Consider the following 23241-nt stretch of genomic DNA (forward strand, 5'->3'; position numbering starts at 1 on the left):
GAGTGTAGGGCACTAGAGGAAGTGGGTGGTGGTGTTTCTGCTTTCTTCTCTGTCTCCCCCTCACTCTGTTTCTCTACTTGAAATGGCAAAATGAAGGAAAATGGGCCCAGGATTAGTTTAGACCTGCATACACAAAACCCAGACCCTGCAAACAAAACAAAACAGAATTCTCAGTAAGATATAGTCATGATGTCAGTTACTCTACGGTTTTCAGAATATTCAGTTCTAACTATAGAAAATTAATCTGTTGCATGACGTTAGAGTTCATAAGTGACTTTTCAAATGAATCAGTCGCCATATTTTAGTTGGTTTTGCTTTTTTATACTTGTTTCCTGAGAGATTAGAGAATTCATAACCATCGGGGCCGGGTGGTGGTGCACCTGGTTAAGTGCGTGTATTACCAGGCTCAAGGACCTGAGTTCAAGCCCCCGGTCCCCACCTGCAGGGGGAAAGCTTCACGAGTGGTGAAGCAGGGCTGCAGGTGTCTCTCTGTCTCTCTCCTTCTCTCCCGCCCCCTCCCCTCTAGGTTTCTCTCTGTTCTATCAGGTAAAATAAATAAACAAAGTTAACAAAAACAAAAATAACTAGTTTCAATTTCCGTAAGCAGTGGAGAACATGCAGTTTCCACCAGGGTCATTCTTGAATTTTTTTTAAAAAAAGAGCATTAACAGTGAGGTTTGAGATATTTTTTCAAAAATTTTTAGAAAAAGTAGCACTTTCTCTATTTGCTGTGCTGGGACCTCCTGCATGTGTACACTCAGTGCTCCCGGGCTGACCTCGTCAACCTTGTTTCGGGGCACAGCAGGAATAAAGCCTTGCCCTATCTGTGGAGCCGGCGGCTTCACTGGGCTCTTCCCCCTTGCTTGTAGATTTTTTTGATTTTCTTGACCTCCTTCTTTCTTGCACTTCATATGCAGACGGTTCGCAGGGTAACAGATCCTACTTGTACCTCTTCATTTCACAATCAAGGTGTGTGTGTGTGTGTGTGTGTGTGTGTGTGTGTGTGTGTGTGTGCAGAGAAGCTGAAAACAAGACAGATGGTTCTTTCATTACTAGGTGGCTTTGGATACCTTCTCCTTTTTTTTTTTTTTTCCTAAGGAGACTGAGCTGGATCCTGTTGCTAGACAGTCATTAAAAATAGTCAGGTAATATGTGTTGCTGTTTTTGCTGTTGGATTATTTTGTTTTGTTTCTGGTAATTTTGTGATTTATTTGTTTATTAAAATAGTGGTTTTTATGAATCATTTTAATGATGTATTTGTTTTTGTTTGGGTAGCAAAGCCTTTCTTATGAGTGTGCTATTTTCATGGGCTTGAATGACTTATTTTGGGCACAAGAACCCAGGTTCAAGCTCCTGGATCCCATCTACAGGGAAAAATCTTCATGAATGGCAAAGCGGGGCTGCAGGTGTGTCTCTGTTTCTATGTTTCTTCTCAAAAATTTCCCGTCTCTGTCAACAAAAGAAAGGGGTGGAAAGTGGTTACTGGGAGTGGTGGTTTCATTCTACAGGGCAGAGCCCCAATAACCGCCAGGTGGTAATGAAAACAAACAAGGACATAAAGAGAGGGCTGGGTGGTGGCACACCTGGTGAGCACACACATTACAGTGCTCAAGGACCCAGGTTCACACCCCCAGGCCCCAGCTGCAAGGGGAAAGCTTCACGACTGGTGAGGCAGGGCTGCAGGGGTCTCTCTGTCTCTCTCGCTCTCTATCTCCCCTTTCTTCTCAATTTCTGGTTGACGCTACCCAATAAATAAATAAAGACAACAAAAATAAAAATAAAAGAAATATTTGTTTTTAATGAGAGAGAGAGAAAAGGAAAAAACTAGGGCACCATTGAACTCTGACATATGGCTATGCCTGTATTTTTTATTTTTATTTTTTATATTTATTTTCCCTTTTGTTGCCCTTGTTGTTTTTCATGGTTGTTGTAGTGATTGTTGTTGTTGGTATTGATGTCATCACTGTTGGATAGGACAGAGAGAAATGGAGAGAGGAGGGGAAGACAGAGAGGGGGAGAGAAAGACAGACACCTGCAGACCTGCTTCACCACCTGTGAAGCGACTCCCCTGCAGGTGGGGAGCCGGGGGCTCGAACTGGGATCCTTATGCCGGTCCTTGCGCTTTGTGCCACCTGCGCTTAACCCACTTCGCCACCGCGCGACTCCCTGTAAGTTCTGTATTTTAATTCTCTCTGCTTGGCCTTATCTTATTTCTCTCCCCCCTTTTTGTTTTAGCATTTGTATCTGCAGACGCATCACCTGAGGATTATTTCTGGCCGGAAGCCCCTAACCATTTAGCAGCAGCCCCCTGAGCCTGCGAGGTCGGACACCAGTTCTGCGTCCTTCGCCTCGGGGTGACAGTCCGGCGGGCAGGTAAGCTGAGACCTGACTCCCACTGCCGCACACGTCCTTCCTGTGCACATGCCTGGCTTCTTCTCATGGGCGCACACCTTGGCAGGGGACTCTCAAACCCCCTGCTTTGTACACGACTGCTGGCTAATTTGCCTCTCACTGGACGCAAAGCAGAGCTCAGCCTGGAACTGCCGGACTGCACCGAAGTCAAGGACTCTGGGCAGGGTCGGGGTGGGGCGTGCTGCTCAGGGTCTGGAACCCATGGCCGAGGAGGACCTGGGGGGTTAGTGGTAGGTGGAAACGGAGAAATGTGACACATGTAACAACACCTGTATTTTACTGTTGGCTGCAAACCATGAATTCTCCAGGGAAGGAAGGAAGGAAGGAAGGAAGGAAGGAAGGAAGGAAGGAAGGAAGGAAGGAAGGAAGGAAGGAAGAGAAAACTCAAGAAAACAATTTACCTCTTACTGCTGTAAATATGTGATTGGTGAGCCTATGAGAAGGACAGTATTGTGACCAGTGACGTTTCAGTGTATCCCCCAAAAAGAATTCTGGAGATTTTAAATGTATTTTATTTTTAACTTTATTTTATTTGATAGGACAGAGAGAAATTTAGAGGAAAGAGAGAGATAAGGAAAGAGAGAGAGAGAGAGAGACACTTGCAGTCCTGCTTCATCGCTTGTGAAGCTTTCCCTTTGCAAGTGGGGACTGGACTTGAACCTGGGTCCTTGTGTACTGTAATATGTGCACTTAGTCAGGTGTGCCACCCCTCAAAACAACTTTATTCATTTTTTCCCTCCAGGGTTATCGCTGGGACTCAGTGCCTGCACTATGAATCCACTGCTCCTAGAGGCTATTTTTTCTCATTTTTGTTGCCCTTGTTGTTGTCATTATTGTTATTGCTATTGTTGTTGAATAGGACTGAGAGAAATGGAGAGAGGAGGGGAAAACAGAGAGGGGGAGAGAAAGACAGACACCTGCAGACCTGCTTCACCTGCTTCAGGGTGTGAAACGACTCCCCTGCAGGTGGGGAGCCGGGGATTCAAACTAGGATCTTTACATGGGTCCTTGTGCTTCGTGCCACCTGCGCTTAACCCGCTGCGCTACCACTCGCCCCCCTGGGAAACTTTAAATAGTATTTTATTCTCTATCTGAATGGACCATCTTTGGGACTTTTCTGAAGGTCAGATGGAAGTGGGGGAAAAGAAACAACAACAAAAACCAACCCAGTAGACAAACAAACCCCCTTGAAGTAAAAACCAGAACAAGCCAGAGGATTGAGGACTGTCGCGGGGGCTTATGCCGGGACCCAGGAAGTGACACAATGAGTCGAGAGCTAAACTCGTGCACACGAGGCCCAGAGCTCATTCTCTGGCACTGAAAGCGTCAGACTTATGCTCCAGTTTGCCCTCCTTCCATAACGACTTTATTTACTCATTTGCTTCAAATATAGCTCACCTGGACAGCGTACCTGCTCTGTCACGTGCATGACCCAGGTTTGATTCTGGTCCCTGCCACTGCTGTGGTATTTTTCCTTTTCTCCTTCTGCATTTCTCTCTCCCTCTCCCTCTCCCTCTCCCTCTCCCTCTCCCTCTCCCTCTCCCTCTCCCTCCATGTCCCTCTCTCTCCCTCTCTCTCCCTCTCCCTCCCTCTCCCTCTCCCCCTCCCCCTCTCTCCCTCTCCCTATCCCTCTCCCCCTCTCCCCCTCTCCCCTCCCTCTCCCCCTCCCCCTCTCTCCCTCTCTACCTCCCCCTCTCCCCTCCCCTCCCCCTCCCCCTCTCTCCCTCTCCCTCTCCTCTCCCTCTCCCTCTCCCTCTCCTCTCCCTCTCCCTCTCCCTCTCCCTCTCCCTCTCCCTCTCCCTCTCCCTCTCCCTCTCCCTCCATGTCCCTCTCCCTCTCCCTCTCCCTCTCCCTCTCCCTCTCCCTCCATGTCCCTCTCTCTCCCTCTCTCTCCCTCTCCCTCCCTCTCCCTCTCCCCCTCCCCCTCTCTCCCTCTCCCTATCCCTCTCCCCCTCTCCCCCTTTCCCCTCCCTCTCCCCCTCCCCCTCTCTCCCTCTCCCTCTCCCCCTCTCCCTCTCCCCCTCCCCCTCTCCCTCTCCCTCTCCCCCTCCCCCTCTCTCCCTCTCTACCTCCCCCTCTCCCCTTCTCCCCTCCCCTCCCCCTCCCCCTCTCTCCCTCTCCCTCTCCCTCTCTCCCTATCTCTCTCTCCCTCTCCCCCTCTCCCTCTCCCTCTCCTCTCCCTCTCCCTCTCCCTCTCCCTCTCCCTCTCCCTCTCCCTCTCCCTCTCCCTCTCCCTCCATGTCCCTCTCCCTCTCCCTCTCCCTCTCCCTCTCCCTCCCTCTCCCTCTCCCTCTCCCTCTCCCTCTCCCTCTCCCTCTCCCTCCATGTCCCTCTCTCTCCCTCTCTCTCCCTCTCCCTCCCTCTCCCTCTCCCCCTCCCCCTCTCTCCCTCTCCCTATCCCTCTCCCCCTCTCCCCCTTTCCCCTCCCTCTCCCCCTCCCCCTCTCTCCCTCTCCCTCTCCCCCTCTCCCTCTCCCCCTCCCCCTCTCCCTCTCCCTCTCCCCCTCCCCCTCTCTCCCTCTCTACCTCCCCCTCTCCCCTTCTCCCCTCCCCTCCCCCTCCCCCTCTCTCCCTCTCCCTCTCCCTCTCTCCCTATCTCTCTCTCCCTCTCCCCCTCTCCCTCTCCCCTCCCCCTCTCCCTCTCTACCTCCCCCTCTCCCCCTCTCCCCTCCCTTCCCCCTCCCCCTCTCTCCCTCTCCCTCTCCCTCTCTCCCTCCCCCTCTCTCCCTCTCCCTCTCTCCCTATCCCTCTCTCCCTCTCCCTCTCCCTCTCCCCCTCCCCCTCTCCCTCTCTCCCTCTCTCCCTCTCTACCTCCCCCTCCCCTCTCTCCCTCTCCCCTCCCCCCTCCCCTCCCCCTCCCTCTCTCCCCCTCCCCCTCTCCCCCTCTCCCCCTCTCCCCCTCTCCCCCTCTCTCCCTCTCTCCCTCTCTCCCCCTCCCCCTCTCTCCCTCTCTCCCTCTCTCCCTCTCTCTTCTTTATCTACTTATTGGATAGAGACAGCCAGAAATTGAGAGGGAAGAGGAAGACAGAGAGGGAGAGAGAGAGACCTGCAGCCCTGCTTCACCACTTGTGAGGCTTCTCCCTCTGCAAGTGCCGACTGGGAGCTCGAACGTGGGGCCTTGCACTTTTGTAACCTGTGCGCTCAACCAGCTGCACCACCACCCGGCCCCTGCTCTGTCGACCTGAAAAAACATTGATTTCAAGCCGTGAAATCCTGGTGAAGACAACAAATCATGTCATTTGCCATGTATCATGGAAGCTGTGCTGGTCACAGACTGTTCAGCGGGTCCCGGAGGGCTCCCTGGCAGAGGCACACTTCACCACACAGGGCTCTGCTGTGGGCCCCTGGCCGCCAGGCGGGAGCATCACCCAGCGGGGAGGTTTGCTGGCAGCAGGCAGGCTCCCTTCTTTCTCTCAGTCGCTCCCTCACTCTCCATCTAAAAACAAAGACGAAGTCCATCCAGAGCGGCCACTTCTTGCAGTTATGAAATCCCACAAGAGCAAACAAACAAAAGCCGTGTACTTGTCTTCTCAATAGGGTGAAACTCCTAGTCCTCTGCTGTTGAGTGCTCCAACTGCTAATCATTTATTAAAGGACCTTAATGTAGGCTTTATACTCATTTTAATTATCCCCAGAATTCAATGTGCACTTTTCAGACATCAACATAATTTTATTCTGAGAAAACTCTGGAGCTCACACGTCTATTGGAGGAACTGGCTCTGTATTTTACCCATGGGGAAAATAGTACCTTTCTTTGCTTTTACTTTTCTTAAATGATGATTTAAAAAATGAAAAATAATTCTATAGGATAAGTGTTTATACCTGTTCTGCCATATATCCTCAAAAAATTAAGCTGGGCTGATAGCATGATGGTTATGCACAAAAGAATTTCATTTTTTTAGATTATTCTTTTATTCTATTTGCTAGAATAGAAAGAAATTAAGAGAAGAGGGGAGATAATGAGGGAGGGAGACAGCGAGAAACCCGCAGCCCTGCTCCACCACTCGAGAAGCCCTGCGCCCGCTCCTGATAATGAGTGGTCTCGGCCGGGTGCCCCACCCCAACTCCTCAGAAACCCTCTCATGCCTGAGTGCCAAAGGCTCCAGGTTCAGTCCCCAGCACTGCCGTAAGCCAAAGCTGAACTGTGCTCCGGTAAAAATAAATATTATACATAAGTGAATAATAAAACAAAATATTATACATAAGTGAATAATCAATCAAAATATTATACATAAGTGAATAATAAACTAAATATTATAAATAGGTGCATGATAAATTAAAATATTACAAATAAGTGAATAATAAATCAAAATATTATACATAAGTGAATAATAAATCAAAATATTATAAATAAGTGAATAATAAATTAAAATATTATAAATAGGTGAATGATAAATTAAAGTATTATACATAAGTGAATAATCAATCAAAATATTATACATAAGTGAATAATAAATCAAAATATTATAAATAGGTGAATGATAAATTAAAATATTATACATAAGTGAATAATAAATAAAAATATTATACATAAGTGAATAATAACTTAAAATATAAATAGGTGAATGATAAATTAAAATATTATAAATAAGTGAATGATAAATTAAAATATTATACATAAGTGAATAATAAATCAAAATATTATACATAAGTGAATGATAAATTAAAATATTATAAATAGGTGAATGATAAAATATTATACATAAGTGAATAATAAATCAAAATATCATAAATAAGTGAATAATAAACTAAATATTATAAATAGGTGCATGATAAAATATTATAAATAAGTGAATAATAAATCAAACTGCCTGCACGTGTGCGTGTGTGTACGTCTTCCCTGGTGTTAGTTCTTCTGCTGCCATTCCCTAGTGGAGGACAGATAAATAGTTCACATTTCATTCTTCCCTCGTTGACATTGCCAGTGGACCTTGGCATTAACTTCTGAGGCTAGGACACAATGCCTGAGCCCCTGTCAGCACCACAGTGAGTCGAGATCAGAGTGTCTGATGGAACCCATTCGCCAACTCAGATGACTTGGTCCTGACTTTCTTGCTTCCAGGCGTAAGCCTGACATGCTGATCGCGGGTCTTATTGGTTGTGTTTACTGCCTTTGAGGAGACTTATTTATCTACTAATTTCACATGGGACTTATTGATTGGAGGTTAATGGTTTACAGTCGACAGTAAACACAGTGGTTGGCACATGTCCCAGTTCTGTTTCTGACTTATTTCACTTAACATGATTTATTCAAGCTCCATCCAAGAGGAGGTGAAGAAGGTGAATTCATCATTCTTAATTGCTGAGTAGTATTCCATTGTGTATATAGACCACAACTTGCTCAGCCGCTCATCTGTTGTTGGACACCTGGGTTGCTTCCAGGTTTGGGCTATTACATATTGTGCTGCTATGAACACAGGTGCACACAGATCTCTTTGCATGTGTGTGTTGGGTTCCTTAGGTTACATCCCGGGAGAGGAATTGCAGGGTCATAGGGTAGGTCCACTTCTAACTTCTGAGAGTTTTGAGGTTACAAAGCTATGGATGGTATCGATAACCAGAGAGAGGTAGTTCCTAACTCTAAGATGAGTTTAGATCAGGAGTGACTCTGAATCATTCTGAAACCCTCGAGTCCTGTGTCGGGAGGAGAGTAGTCACTGATTCTCTGAGATATTGGTTCACATGTCCAGTCCTATGCTGTGCCCCACAGGGAGAGGAGTGGGCCTGCAGCTCACGCCACTCACAGTCATGTCTGTGCAGTGAAGCCTCTGTAAACGCCCCAGGAGAGGCAACTTCAGAGAGCTGTGGAGACGTTGAACACAGGGAGACTGAGGGCAGTGGTGCTGCTGCAGAGGGGGAGCTGCTCTAGCAAGTTAGTCAGACCTAAAGAGGTCACCCTGGGGGCCGCTCCTCTGTGGCTGGTTGGTCGCTCAGAAGCCCGGATGACAGACAGATGTCCTGGGCTTGTGGTTGATGTTCAAGCGGAGGGTGGACTTGGGAGGCAGCCTAGATCCTGTACAAGTTTCATTTAGTTTATCACTTCCTTTACTTATTTGCCACAAGGGCCGTCCTCAAGGCGTGGCGCCTACACTGATCTACTGTTGGTGGTGGCCTTTTTTTTTTCTCTTTCTTTTTGATAAATATTGAAAGACAGAGAGAGGTAGAGGAGGGGAAACAGAGACAGAGAGTAAGGAAGACACTTGCCCACTTCCCAGGTTCATACAACTAGACAGAGAGTGAGGGAGCTGAGCCTGAAATCTAGGTGCTGATAGCCAAGCAGGCAGGGACAAGGCCTAGTCATGGTGCTGCCTACGAAGAGTAAGTCGGCACGGTAATTCACGGCGAGGGAAGGATGAGATCACAGCAGTTGTAGTGTCAGATTAAATGCATCGTTTATGTTCACTTGGCAGATAATGGCAGGCCACTGCAGGTTGTCCTGCGGAGTGAGTGACAGAATGAGGATTTTATCCCAGGTACAGCATGTTGAATGGTTTATTTTATCCTCTTGCTTTTTTTTTTTTTTTTTCTTTAAATCTGTGATTAATAGTAGGTTGCCAGATCCTAAGAATACAGTGTGTATAATTCTACACTCACCACTATCCTGGACGCGTTTTTCATCGTATTTTATTTGCATCTCAAGGGCCTCACACGTGTATGACGGCACTGCTATGGGCCGACTTTTTCACTTAGATGGAGACAGACAGAAGGAGAGGCCTACAGAGCTGGTGCTGCTCCTCAGAGCCAAGTGACCCTTCCCAGCGGTGCCCGGGCTCAAACCTGAGTCACACACATGGCAAGGCAGGTGGCCACTCGGTGAGCTAGTTCTCTGGCTCCATGTGGACCAGCTGACAGAAGAGAGCAAAGGTGAGACTTGAGAATGGGGATGCGGATTTAGGTGATAGGATTAAGATAAGAGCTGGAGCACACCTGGACTTTGGTGCACTGAGGAGGAGGAAGGAGTCTGGAAGATACAGGAGACCTAGGTCAGTGGAGGTGGTCCAGGGGTTAAAACAAACAAACAAGAAAACCAACCCAGCAGAAAATGGCGGCTTTCAGGTGCACCCACGCTGAGTCGGGAATCATGCTTGAGGGGAGCCCAGGTGAAAGTGTCCTCTGGAGTGACGTCTGCTTTCTGTGAGTAAGGTCACTTCTGGCAAAATTTTAATTTTTAAAATTATCTTTATTTATTGGATAGAGACATCCAGAAATTGAGAGGAAAGAGAGGTGACAGAAAAAGAGTGAGAACAACCCAGCTTCACCGCTCACAAAGCTGCCCCTGCAGGTGGGGAGTGGGGCCTGAAGCTGGGTCCTTGCTTATTGTAACATGTGCACTCAACCAGGTGCGCCACCACCTGAAACATGTTTCTTGAGTTCTGTGAGCTGCTCTAGCAAATTCGTCAACCTGAGGGAGGCAGCTTGGGGACCTCTGCTCTGTAGCTGGTTGGTTGGTCAGAAGCTCCAGGTGACAGGTGTCCTGGGCTTTGCCTGGTGCTGAAGTGGGGGGTGGACTTGGGAGACTGAGCAGTTTTCCTGGAGAATCTGGTGTTGTCTTTGGGTGTGTCTCACTGGGTTCCTGACTCCCTTCTAGTGACTGAGAATTGCGTGTTGGCAGGGACATGGCTCCACAGAGTCACGCACCATTGGGCACAGGAGCTCTATAGACTTCAACTTGAAAAAATTAAAATGGCAAGCTGGAGAGACTTTACAAGAGGTAGCACCGAAATCTTGAGTCGTTAAAGGCATAGAGACTTCGAAATACAGTGTTTGGACATTGACGAGAGAATGAGTAGAAAGTCTTCAAATACTTATTGATCTGTAGTACGCCCCTTGGAGGCATAAGTCTATGCAAAGACTTGTACTTCAGTGTTCAATGCTGTTTTATTTATCTAGGAAGCAAAAATCTGAAAAGAAACTGAATGTCTGCTAAGTGATGAATCGAGAACGACCACTGTTGTGTTGGTTATACAGTGGATCCAAAGCAAGAAAGAGCTTAAGTGGACAGGTGTAGCAAGAGCATGGCAGCTTTCTTTAAAAAGCACACTTAGGCAAATAAGCCCCCAGGAAGATGCAAACTGTGTGACGTAGCTTCTCAAAAGTTCAGAAAAAGAGAAACTAAGTAGATGAGTTACAAAGTGCCTGGAGGTGGGAGAAGAATGTCAGTCGCGGACTCTCTGAGGGCACTGGAAACAAACTATTTGGTGTTGTGATTCTAGTGGCTGTTCCATGCCCTTTACAAATGTCAGAACCTATCAAAGTACGAACATCTAAGTGCTAGATTTTATTATACGGCCTTTCTTCCTGCAATAAAAGCAACTTTATTCCTGTAGATCCTCAATAAAGCGGTACTGGAGTTGGGGGGAATTCTGAAGAATGGTTATGATCATTAAGCCGTTAACAATATCTAATACTCACTGGAGTCTCTTCTGAGGGGACACTAGCATAAAGAAATAAAGAAAAAGCAGAAAAAGAAAGGAAAGAAGGAAGGAAGGAAGGAAGGAAGGAAGGAAGGAAAAAAAGAATAGAAAATTCTAGTTGAGGAGAAAAAAATGCGTTTCTGTCAGAAAACAGGAATATAAGGTCTCCCCTTAAAAGCTTCTTTGTGGGGCAGGGCTAGATTGCATAATGGTTATGCAAACTGATTGTCTTGCCTGAGGCTTGGAAGGCTCCAAGTCCCAGGTTCAACCCCCCACCACCCCCACCATCATCAGAAGCCAGAGCTGCTCAATGCTCTCTCTGGTAATAAGTAAGTAAATAAATGATTTTTTAGAAAACCATCCTCGTGCATTTTCCTTTTAAAAATGTATCAGTGGTTTTGTACAACTGCAAGATCATAAGGTCACAGGGATGTAATTTCACACTGCACCCACCACCCAGTTCTGTGCCTCTCCCTCTGGGTATTTTCAGTGCCCAGTGTCGCTGCATCTAAAGGGAAACAAACTTGAAAACAGCAACTCCAGTTGATTTATTTTTAGCGTCCAGTACAGTGTGCTCATGGCAAAGGATGTTAGTGTGTCCTGCTGTGCTATTAAGAGGCAAAATTTCTGTTTCTATCTGAATGGAGGGGGAAGAAGTTCAAGCGTGGTTAAAACAAGTCAGGGACCACCTCTCATCCCATGTGAAACTCTTGTCCTTGAAATAAATGAAATAAATCTCAAAAAGAAAAAATTCTAACATGATTGCTTTGTACTTTCCTAAGCCCTAGAAACTCAAATCAAGAAGGGCTCAGTAGTTTAGCCCTGTCTTGAGCTGCTGCTGTCACACTGGGGAGAGACGTCTGAGTTCACGCTTCTAAAACTCTAGCTCCCAACAGAGCACGGTGAGGAAGGTACAAGTCAGAATATTTTCTGTTGAATTCCCCCTCATATTTTCTGTCTTTCTTAAGAGAGTGACAAGGGCCAGGTGGTGGTGCAACTGGTTGAGCGTATACACTATAGGGCACAAGGACCCAGGTTCAAGTCTCTGGTCCCCACCTGCAGAGGGAAAGCTTCATGAGTGGTGAAGCAGGGCTGCAGGTGTCTCTCTGTCTCTCTTCCTTTCTATCTCCCCCTCCCCTCTTTACTTCTGACTGTCTCTATTCAGTAAGTAAATAAAGATGAGAGAGAGAAAGAGAAGGAGAAAGAAGAAAGAGAGGGAGGGAGGGGAGGGAGGGAGAGAGAGAGAGAGAGAGAGAGGGAGAGAGGGAGAGAGGGAGAGAGAGAGAGAGAGAGACAGAGAATGAGAGAGAGAGAATTAGCCAGCAGGACTAGAAGCCTGTAAATCAATATTTCCTCAATAAAGCAGTACTGGAGTTGGGAAAAAATTGAAGAATGGTTATAGAAAGAAATGATTAGAACCAGGGCAATAGCATGGCAGTTATGCAGAAAGACTTTCATACCTGAGGCTCCAAGGCCCCAGGTTCAATCTCTAGCCTCTGGCAACATCATAAGCCAGAAGTGAGCAGTGCTTTGGTAAAAACAACCAAACAAACCAACAAGGTGGAAAGGAAAGAGAAAGAAAAGTGGTCAGACCTGGAATCTGCCTTTGTTTACAGTTATGAGCTGAGACAACTCATTCAACCTCCAATTCCTTTTTTAAATATTTATTCATTTATTCCCTTTTGTTGCCCTTGTTGCTGTAGCCTTGTTGTGGTTATTATTGTTGCAGTTGACGCTGCTCGATGCTGGACAGGACAGAGAGACATGGAGAGAGGAGGGGAAGACAGAGAGGGGGAGAGAAAGACAGACACCTGCAGACCTGCTTCACCGCCTGGGAAGCGACTCCCCTGCAGGTGGGGAGCCTGGTGTCCAACCGGGATCCTTCCGCCAGTCCTTGAGCTTTGTGCCACGTGTGCTTAACCCGCTGCGCTACTAGACTCTCATCCTTTTCTCTTCTCTTCTTTTCTCTTCTCTTCTCTTCTTTCTTTCTTTCTTTCTTTCTTTTCTTCTTTTCAACCTCAGATTCTGTCAGTTCCTTTGTTCATTGGTACTTGGGGGCCAGGTAGTAATGCACCTGGTTAAACTTAACACACACTACAGTACACAAAGACCAGGGTTCAAGCCCCCACTCCCCACTGACAGGGGCAAACAAGTGGGGAAGCAGGGCTGCAAGTATCTCTCTGTCTCTTTTCCTCTCTATCTCTCACTCCCGTCTCAATTTATCTCTAGCCAATAGTAAATTAAATAAAATTAACAAAAAAAGATTGTATCTGTACCTGTTTTGAGCCCTTAGTGAAGTTATAGGTACATATGGATTTTATGAAACTCTACATAATATATGCTTCTGTTATTAAAAGGAAGAACAGGGGGGGTAAATAGCATAATGGTTATGTGAAGAGACTCATGTCTGAGGCTCTCAAGTTCCAGGTTCGATCTCCAGCTCCAGCATAACCCATAGCTGAGCAGGGCTCTGTTAAAAAAATTATATATATATATAAAATTAAATTAAATTAAAATGTGGCTGATATAGTTGCCAGACTCGGCATATGGAGATGCTCTCTTTGATATATGTAGGTTATTTGTATATTATTTACATAAGACAATTAGAGAAAATCAACATTTGATCTCTGACAGTGAATCCTGTTCACAACTGCTGTCCTTCACCTACACTTGAATCAAATAATTATGTTATCAAACTTTATATAAAGGGTATCTTGGGAGGACCTGCATTCACGAAGCTGACATCTGTCGTGCTTAATGTTAATAACTTGAAGCTTGTTTATTTTTATAAGTAAAGCTATACTGAAAGGTCTTGTGAGACATGAATGGACATGGGGCACTGCACCACAGCAAAGGACTCTGGGAGGGAGGAGAGCACAGAGTGAGACATGGATGGACATGGGGCACTGCACCACAGCAAAGGACTCTGGGAGGGAGGAGAGCACAGAGTGACACATGGATGGACATGGGGCACTGCACCACAGCAAAGGACTCTGGGAGGGAGGAGAGCACAGGGTGAGACATGGATGGACATGGGGCACTGCACCACAGCAAAGGACTCTGGGAGGGAGGAGAGCACAGGGTGAGACATGGATGGACATGGGGCACTGCACCACAGCAAAGGACTCTGGGAGGGAGGAGAGCACAGGGTGAGACATGGATGGACATGGGGCACTGCACCACAGCAAAGGACTCTGGGAGGGAGGAGAGCACAGGGTGAGACATGGATGGACATGGGGCACTGCACCACAGCAAAGGACTCTGGGAGGGAGGAGAGCACAGGGTGAGACATGGATGGACATGGGGCACTGCACCACAGCAAAGGACTCTGGGAGGGAGGGAGAGCACAGGGTGAGACATGGATGGACATGGGGCACTGCACCACAGCAAAGGACTCTGGGAGGGAGGGAGAGCACAGGGTGAGACATGGATGGACATGGGGCACTGCACCACAGCAAAGGACTCTGGGAGGGAGGAGAGCACAGGGTGAGACATGGATGGACATGGGGCACTGCACCACAGCAAAGGACTCTGGGAGGGAGCGGGGAGGAAGAATCGGAAGAAAACTCTGGGGCCTATCACATAATGAAATTGTATGTATATGCCAATGATTGCACTATAAAACCCCTATTATTATTGTATTATTATTACTATAATAATAATAAAGGCCTTAACTTTTTTTAAAGCAGGCAAATTTAAACTGAGCTTCTCTTTTAATGTGTTTATCAAAGCAAAATGTTCATGCTATTTATAGAGCTGTAATTAAAGAATTTATTTACTTATGGAAGCGTTTTCCTGTGAGCAAACAGGAACTATACATGTTTATCGCAAGGATATCCTGACTTGCCCTGGTCTCCTGTGGAAGTTGAATATGCATACTTTGAGTTACCCATGAAACAGAGGAGAATAGCTAAGCTCCCCGAGTCTCCCTGAGGTAGTGTACGCAACAGCTGTTCAAAAAAACAAAGGTCGTTTACTTTTTAAAGAAAAAATTTTATTAGCAATTCAGTAAGAACAAGGGCTACAATTCCACGCAGTTCCCACCACCAGAGTTCCATTGAAGGCTTCCCTATTATTTTTCCTTCTGGGAGGATGGACCACAGTTCTTTATGGGGACCAGAAGGTGGCTTCTGTAATTGCTGTAACTGCTGTAATTCTGGCTTCTGTAATTGCTTCTCCACATGCTGGGGGTGTGGATCCACCTGCCAAAGCCCATGTTCAGTGGGGGAGAGAGGGAGAGACAGAGAAGAGAGACAGAGAGACACCTGCAGCCCTACTTCACCACTTGTGAAGCTTTCCCCTTGCAGGTGTGGGCCGGGGACTTGAACCCGGGTCCTTGCGCACTGTAATGTGTGTGCTTAACCAGGTGTACTCCCACCTGCCCCCCTGGACCCTCATTCTTGACCCTTCTCAATTCGCCCAGCTCCAGAAGAGAAGGGAAGACTAGCGTTTGTTGCAGCTAGCTGTTCTAAGGGCCAGGCTCTGTGCTGGTTATGAGTGTAGCATGCCAGATATATCTCCTTGCCGCAGACTGTTTTTTCCTTTTTCCCCAGACCACTGCTCAACTCTGATTTATGATGGGAGCAGGGGATTGAACCTGAGACCTTGGAGCTTCAGGCATGAGAGTCCTTTTGCATAACTGTTATGTTACCTCTCCCACCCTCCTTGTCGTACCCTTGTGCTCTGATGACTTGAATTTTACTATTTCTCAAGAGACATGAAAGTATATCTGTTTTCTTCACTCTGTGCTTATTACCAAGAAACATGCAAGGTGGCTTTAAAAAGAACTCACCAATACATCTAACTCACCAATACAGTAAGCCTTACAGATGGATGGAGAAGAAGGAATAACATAGAAACTTGGGCACAAGTCTGAAGAGACAGAAGCTACAGTTCTATCTGTACTTAATTCCTTTGACCGAATGCCGGGCTTTCTGCCAAACAAGCTGAGTTGCGTTTTTCCTGTCAGACCAATAAAAATACAACCATGGCTACAATGGCGAGTAAGGAGAGGTCAAGTCTCAGTTTGCCCTTTTTTTTTTTTTTTGGATAGAGACATAAAGGGACTGTGGGGGGCTGGGGAGAGAAATAGAGATAGAGATAGAGATAGAGATAGAGATAGAGATAGAGATAGAGATAGATAGATAGATAGATAGAGGAAAGATTGACCACAGCTCCAACACTTCCTTCAATGCCTTGGGAGCTGGGCTCTATCTTGGGTCTTGCACATAGCAAAGGGCACACAGTCCAAGTGTGTGTGTATGTGTGTGTGTGTGTGTGTGTGTGTGTGAGAGAGAGAGAGAGAGTGTGTGTGTGTGAGTGTGTCAATGTGTGTGTCAGTGTGTGTCAGTGTGTGTGTGTGTGTGCACCTGTGTGTGTGCATGCGTGTGTGTGAGTGTGTGTGAGTGTGTGTGTGTGTGTGTGTAGGAACTGCTCTGAAAGGTGATTCTGTTCTTAAAGAGTAACGAGACTTTCATTTAAGGAACTTTACTCATTTCCCATCATAGCACCTGAATCCCATCACTAGGAATCGGCATTGTAGGGTGGTAGCAGCAGCTGGAATTCCTTACCGTCTGACACCTTCTCGGTGCTCAGCAAAACACCGCAGTTCTTTTGTGATAACGAGAAGGCTGTCCGTATTTGATTTTTGACAAATGAGTATGTTATCTGGGTTTCCATATCTATTGATAGTTGCTTTAAAAAAGATCCTGGAACAAATAATGCTGCTATCAAAATATGAAAATCATTTTTCTCCTACTTACTAAGTCACTAAACTTTTTAATCATCTTTCAGAATAATGAGGCTTTTGAGGAATTACTTAATAAGCTCAGATTCAGTGGACTATACAACTAGCTTTATTAAATGTTGATTTACACTTTCAAGAATGAATTCCTTCTCTAAAAAGGCTTCATCTTCTCTTCCTTTCCAAGTCACACTTACACTTATTACTACATTCAAATGTCCCTCTTTTAATCCTTTTCTCTCTCCGGGTCCTGATGGAGCTGGAGTTCAGAGCCCTCTGGCCATCTTCCCCTGACACGTCTCTCCCTCTGGGAGTGTGGACTCAAATTCTATTTGTGGTGCAGAAGGTGGGAGTTCTGGCTTCTGTAATTGCTTCTCTGCTGGCCTTGGGCTTGTAATGCCGCACAGTAGTATGGAAGTTATTTATTAGTCTAAACATCAATCAGTGCGTTAATAAAGACATGAGGACAGACAGGAAGAACACTCCGTTTCTGTGTGTTTCCAAAGTACTAGGCTATGTTCATTTGATCTACTATCTCATATTCACCACCGCTTCCATTTCAGCCATTCTGCAAACCCACTGTCTCTTCTCGGAAGCTTGTTGCCCTGTGCTGCCGCGGGCGGGCCAGCCATGAGGGGCTACCTCGTGGCCATGGTCCTGAGCGCTGTCTTCCTCTACTACGCGCTGCACTGCATACTGTGGGGCACAAATGTCTCCTGGTAAGTCGCATTTCTGCTATTCGAAAATAACTCCTAAACAAGTACACGGGCCAGATCAGATGAACTTTTAAAAGCTAGAAGATTCTAAACTTTTTCTGGCTTTCTATTCTATGTAGGGTTTTACTGTTCACTATCCTGTACACTGTACTAGCAATTCAAAAGCTGAAAGCCACTTCAACGAATCTTGCTGTGAAGCATTGGTGCTGGCTGTCTTTGGTGATGGATTGTCTTTGGTTGTCTTATCTATTTGAAAAGATTGTCATCTATTTTCTCTCCTTGAGGTAATGGAATAATTCCTGGATTTACTTGACTTTTATTTTACTCTTTGCCGCCAGGGTTATTGCTGGGCCTCAGTACTGCCACTATTCCACTGTGCTGGGTGGCTATTTATTTCCTGTTTTTTTTTTTATTGTTTCCAATAGACACAGGGAGAAATGGAGAGAGAGAGAGAGACAGAGAGAGAGAGAGAGAAAGAAGAGAGAGGAGAGAGAAAGGAGGGGAGACAAGGGAGAGAGAGGAGAGAGAAAAGAGAGAGGAGGAAGAAGAGAGAGAGAGAGGAGAAGGGAGAGGGAGGAGGAAGAGAGAGATAAAGAAAGAAAGAAGAGAGAGAGGAGAAAGAAAGAGAGGAAAAGGGAGAGGGAGGAGGAAGAGAGAGAGATAAAGAAAGAAAGAAGAGAGAGAGGAGGAAGAGAGAGAGAGGAGATGGGAGAGGGAGGAGGAAGAGAGAGATAAAGAAAGAAAGAAGAGAGAGAGGAGAAAGAGAGAGAGAGGAGATGGGAGAGGGAGGAGGAGAGAGAGAGATAAAGAAAGAAAGAAGAGAGAGAGGAGAAAGAGAGAGGAGGGGAGACAAAGGAGAGAGAGGAGAGGAGGGAGAGAGAGAGAGAGAGAGAGAGAGAGAGAGAGAGAGAGAGAGAGAAACTGTAGCACTGCTTCATCACTCCTGAAGCTTCCCTCCTGTAGGTGCGGAGTGGAGGCTCGAACCCGAGGTCCTTGTGCTTACTGATTTGTTGGGTGTGTCAACTCCTCCCTTCTTTAATCCTTTAACCAGAAATACAGTTTTGACAACCTTTAAATCCTGACTGTGTGGCAGTATATACTTAAATGAAAGTAACCTTATAACAGCTTCCTGTTTGTGGTAAGAGTTCAGCACAGTTCAATAGTAGACACCAGACCACTTTCTGTTTTGTTCTTCGGAGAGTAAATATAAGTCAAGGCCTCTGTGTTTCGCCACCGGTCAAGTACAGTAGCTATGATGCTTTGCATAGAAGGAAGTCAGGCAAATTGTCACTGGGAAAAGACAATGACTTTTAGACTTTGGGTTTAAAACTGAAGTTTAGAGGCTGATTTTGGACTACAAGTTTCTTTCTTTCTTTTTTTATATATTTATCTATTTATTTATTTATTTTCCCTTCTGTTGCCCTTTTTATTGTTGTTGTAGTTATTATTGTTGTTGTTATTATTTATGTCGTTGTTGGATAGGACAGAGAGAAATGGAGAGAGGAGGAGAAGACAGAGAGGGGGAGAGAAAGACAGACACCTGCAGACCTGCTTCACTGCCTGAGAAGCGACTCCCCTGCAGGTGGGGAGCCTGGGGCTTGAACCGGGATCCTTGAGCCGGTCCTTGCGCATTGTGCCACCTGCACTTAACCTGCTGCGCTACTGCCTGACTCCCAAGTTTCTCTCTATCTCTGTTTCATCCTAGTGTTACTTCTTACAATCCCATAACAACATTTACAAGGAAGTGGTTAAAAAAAAAAAAAAGACTGAAAAATACGTGGATTGAGCAGTCTTTCATTATCAAGATTCGAGGAGTGTCTATGTCACTTCTAAGCTAGAACATTCCCCCAGACACAGAAGGTGCTGTGGGAAATTGCCTCAATGTGGGTTTGTGCTATGAATTCACTTCCTTCAAAACTTCCTAGATTGTTTTCACAACGTTCTAGGAGAATGTGTTTTCTATGCTGTAATAACCTGAGAAATCAAGTGATAGCCTAGACTTTATTCTGTCTTCTGGATATGATTCTTTTTATGGCCTGATGTACTAAGCCACTAAATTATTTTATCTTATGTAGAAACCAAAGGCATTCTTGTCATTTTTGGTTGTCACGAAACATGTTTCTCTGGATAATATTAATTTATAAAATTACAAAATAACAGTAAAGGAAAAAAAAAACTACAGTATTTCTAACAATGGGCATTCAGGACCAAAATAAAGAAAGGTTAAGTATACAAAAGATTGAGGCTATTTCTTTCAGGTTGAACCCTACAGAATATGGAAAACGGACTGGTTTCCATCTTAGATGAGTTTATGATCTTTTATTAATTGTAATGATCTTTTATTTATCTGTTTTCCTCTTTCCTTGATGAGCTTGGACCCTGCCACCTCTACCCCTACCCCTTCCTTTATTTTGGTTGTGCTCTGTGTCACAATACCCTTTCAAGTTGTGGAGACAAGTACTCCCTTCAGAAAAGATGCAGGGGCCTAACCTGTGCCCAGAGGAGGACTAGATCCAACTGCAGACAAGGTGACTCGTAGAGGGGCTGGGGCACGGGGCAGTTTCTATGTGAGCTGCCAAGTCCTCGCTTTGTCGGTGACTGTGTCTAATTGGGACAAGGAGGGCCTAGGTAGCCCTGTGCTCCTGGGAGGAGTTAGATTCTTAGGTTTGAAAGGGAATTTTCTTTTTAAATTATATGTTATTAGTGATTTAATATTGATTTACAAAATCACAAGTTAGTGGGTACAACTCTGTCCTGTTCCCACCACCAGAGTTCTGTGTCTCCAGTCCCTCCACTGGAAGCTACAGCAGTCCTCCCAAGGCTGCAGATGTGGCTTCACTAGAATTCCTACAACTATCTGTCTATATCTGTCCCCCCTTTAAGGCCCCATCTTCTCTTCCTTTCCAGGTCACACACACACCTGTTATGACATCCAAAGCTCTCTGCCTTTCTCTCTCTCTCTCTTCAGGTCCTGATGGAGTTCACAGCCCTCTGGGCATCTTCCCCCTGACATTTCTCCCCCTCTGGGATTATGGCCCCAAATTCTTTATGGGGAGCAGAAGGTGGGAGTTCTGGCTTCTGTCACTGCTTCTCTGCTGGGCGGGGGCATTGGCAGGTGGGTCCATATTGGGGCGGGGGGTGTTCAGCCATGGGCGTGTATCCCGTGGTAATCCTAGCCCTTCTGGGAGAGTTCTTTTGTTCCTTGACCTGAAGCACTTCTGGCTAACTGTGATTTTCCATGGGCTCTTTCCTTGCTCTCAAATATGTGCAAGATCTGAGGAAGTTGCTGCCTTACCTCAGGGGTTTCTGCGAGGACTTCTGTCCCCTATCAGAGAGACCTCTTCACGGTGGCACTGAGTGGCCTCCCAGGGCACTTGCTTCCCGCTGGGCCGGCTGCCCTACCGGTTCTGGTTTCTGACTGACCCTCTTTTTGTCTCCTAGGATACCTGCTGTGGAGATGAAGCGGAGAAACCACGGCCAGCCTTGCTTATCAAAGCCAGCTTTTGCCTCTCTCTTGAGGTAAACTTTTGAAAGAGATTGACGTACAAAAGACGTTGGGAAAATGCTAGTAATCATTCTCCACACGTGATGAATTTTTTTTTTTTTTATGCACAACTTGAGCAGTGTAGAAGCAGAAGGGTTTGAAGAGCCTGTCTCTTGTGCTGTTAGTCGGAGCTCTGCATCTGTTTTGAGAAAAGGCATAGAAGAACTCAGACCAGCGCTCCTTAGTCACAAGTGAGATCAGAGAGAACTGTCTGCATTTGCCTGGCTTTTATTCTCCCCATTGTTGGTCCCGTGGTGACTGTCACTCTTATTCTGTGGCCGCTGTCTTGCCTTTAAACTCTCCGGTTTAGAAGCTTTTCTTTTCCTTTATGTTTGCTGACTTTTAGTTAACTCTCTAGGCCATTGTCGATACCAAGAATGCGAGTGAAAATCTTTCATTACGTGAGGGCTTGTAGAGAATCGATTCTTCCGTTCACAAATATTCTTTTCCTCCGTAATCTCGATATTGACAGATTACTGGTCAGAATGTTTCTAGATAAACGGAAATAAACGATTATCTGATCTAGGCATGCATAATCATTTAAATCAAGCATCCTACCCACTATGGAGAAAGCATTCAGATTTTCTTACTTTTCATTATATTATTGCACGTTTTGTTATTGGTTCTTAACATTCCTTAAAATTAGTGAACTCACTGGTAAACTGAAGATGCACAAGACATTTTATTTATTTACATTATATATTGAATAGAGACAGAAGTTTAGAGGGAGTGGGGAGGTAGAGAGGGAGAGAGACAGACAGACACCTGCGGACCTGCTTCACTGCTTGTGAAGCGACCCCTGCAGGTGTGGCCTGGGGGCTCGAACCTTGCCCAGGATGGCATGTGTACTCAGCCTGGCGTTCTGGTGCCTGGCCCGAGGATCACTTTCTACACCTCACTACAGGTGGGCATGGCTGCTAGTGGGACCACTGAGAAACTAAAGAGTATTTCAGAACTTTCTGAACATGACCCATAGTAAGAAATATATTTCATTTTATTATTATTAATATAAGAGGCTGTTTTTTTAAATGCATATATATATATATATATATATATTTGGACTTTAAAATAGTTATTTATAAAATAGAAATTTTGACAAGACGATAGGATAAGAAGGTTACAATTCCACACAATTCCCTCCACCAGAATTTTGTATCCCATCCCCTCCCCTGATAGCTTTCCTATTCTTTATCCCTCTGGGAGCATGAACCCAGGGTCATTGTGGGATGCAGAAGGTGGAAGGTCTGGCTTCTGTCATTGCTTCCCCGCTGAACATGGGCGTTGTCAAGTGGATCCATACTCCCAGCCTGTCTCTCTCTTTCCCTAGTGGGGCAGGGCTCTGGGGAAGCGGGGCTCCAGGACACATTGGTGGGGTTGTCTGTCCAGGGAAGTCTGGTCAGCATCATGCTGGCATCTGGAACCTGGTGGCTGAAAAGAGAGTTAACATACAAAGCCAAACAAATTGTTGAGTAATCATGGACCTAAAGGCTGGAATATTGCAGATGAAGATTTGGGGGGTCTCCATTTTGGAAAAAGCTAGTAGGTCTATTTTAGGTCTATTCCAAGGGGCCCTTGACTTTACTAGTTTTTGTCTAAGCCTGACAGCTAACATGCATGTGGACCCAGGTTATTGTCTGGGGAGATGGTGTCAGAGTTGGAAAAAGGACTGGAAAGCTGGATCAGGGCAGAGAGTAGCTCCCAAATATGGGGAAAGTGTATAAATATTGTTAACTGTAAACCCTACCAGTTTGATCTGGGGCCCATAGTCAGCACAGGAGCCTGTGTAACCTCTGCATCCCTGTAGGTCTGAGCTCACATTCTGTGGTCACGACTAGGCTGCACTCATTGCAGGACCTGTCTTCCTCAGGTGATAGGTAGAGTATGTTGCCCAACCTCCCTTCAGAGAATGGAACACTGATGGCCAGGCCCTATAGGGGCCCATCAAGGGGTCCACGATGTTCCAGATGGAGAGGACCAGTGACAGTGGTGACAGGGCTCTGTTAGAGGTCCAGGCCCATCATGTCTGTAGGGGAATCCCAGGCCTCACTGACAAGGGCCCCAGCTCATGGGGTAGCCTGGTAGTGACTAAAAAGTCAGCATTTGACAGAGGACCTAGTGGGGGTTGTATTGTTATATGGAAAACTGAGAAATGTTATGCATGTACAAACTATTGTATTCACTATAAAACATTAATCCCCCAATAAAATAATGAAAAAAGAGTCATCATTAAAGTATGCCAGTCTCTTACCTTTATCCAGCCTTTCTGTTAGTAGTCCTTTCTTTGTCTAATCAGCTTGGAGTGATAGAGGGACGTGTGATAGGAGGTAGGTGAGGAGGGTGTCTAGGCCTAAGCAGAAACTGTTTGATTAGGTACTTTATGGTGTCTCTTTAGGTTTTTTCTACTTGCTTGCTG

General features: G+C 45.9%; 1 protein-coding gene across 10 annotated transcripts in view; it reads left to right on the forward strand.

Moving 5' to 3' along the window:
* The window catches only part of ST3GAL6 (ST3 beta-galactoside alpha-2,3-sialyltransferase 6), an 82959-nt gene that overhangs the window by 24299 nt on the left and 35419 nt on the right, over positions 1–23241 (forward strand). For 4 of the 10 annotated variants that reach the window (XM_060172183.1, XM_060172182.1, XM_060172184.1 and 1 more), the window contains exons 2-4: positions 2236–2373; positions 17132–17287; positions 20726–20803. In XM_060172183.1, coding sequence (XP_060028166.1) covers positions 17199–17287; positions 20726–20803 — 167 coding nt within the window. In that variant the 5' untranslated portion in view covers positions 2236–2373; positions 17132–17198. Of the gene's footprint in view, positions 1–2235; positions 2374–17131; positions 17288–20725; positions 20804–23241 lie in introns of those variants that run through there. The other 6 variants (XM_060172187.1, XM_060172189.1, XM_060172191.1 and 3 more) reach the window with 3 other exon arrangements.

The sequence above is a fragment of the Erinaceus europaeus genome, chromosome 14 (genome assembly GCF_950295315.1).
Source record: "Erinaceus europaeus chromosome 14, mEriEur2.1, whole genome shotgun sequence".
Lineage (NCBI taxonomy): Eukaryota > Metazoa > Chordata > Mammalia > Eulipotyphla > Erinaceidae > Erinaceus > Erinaceus europaeus.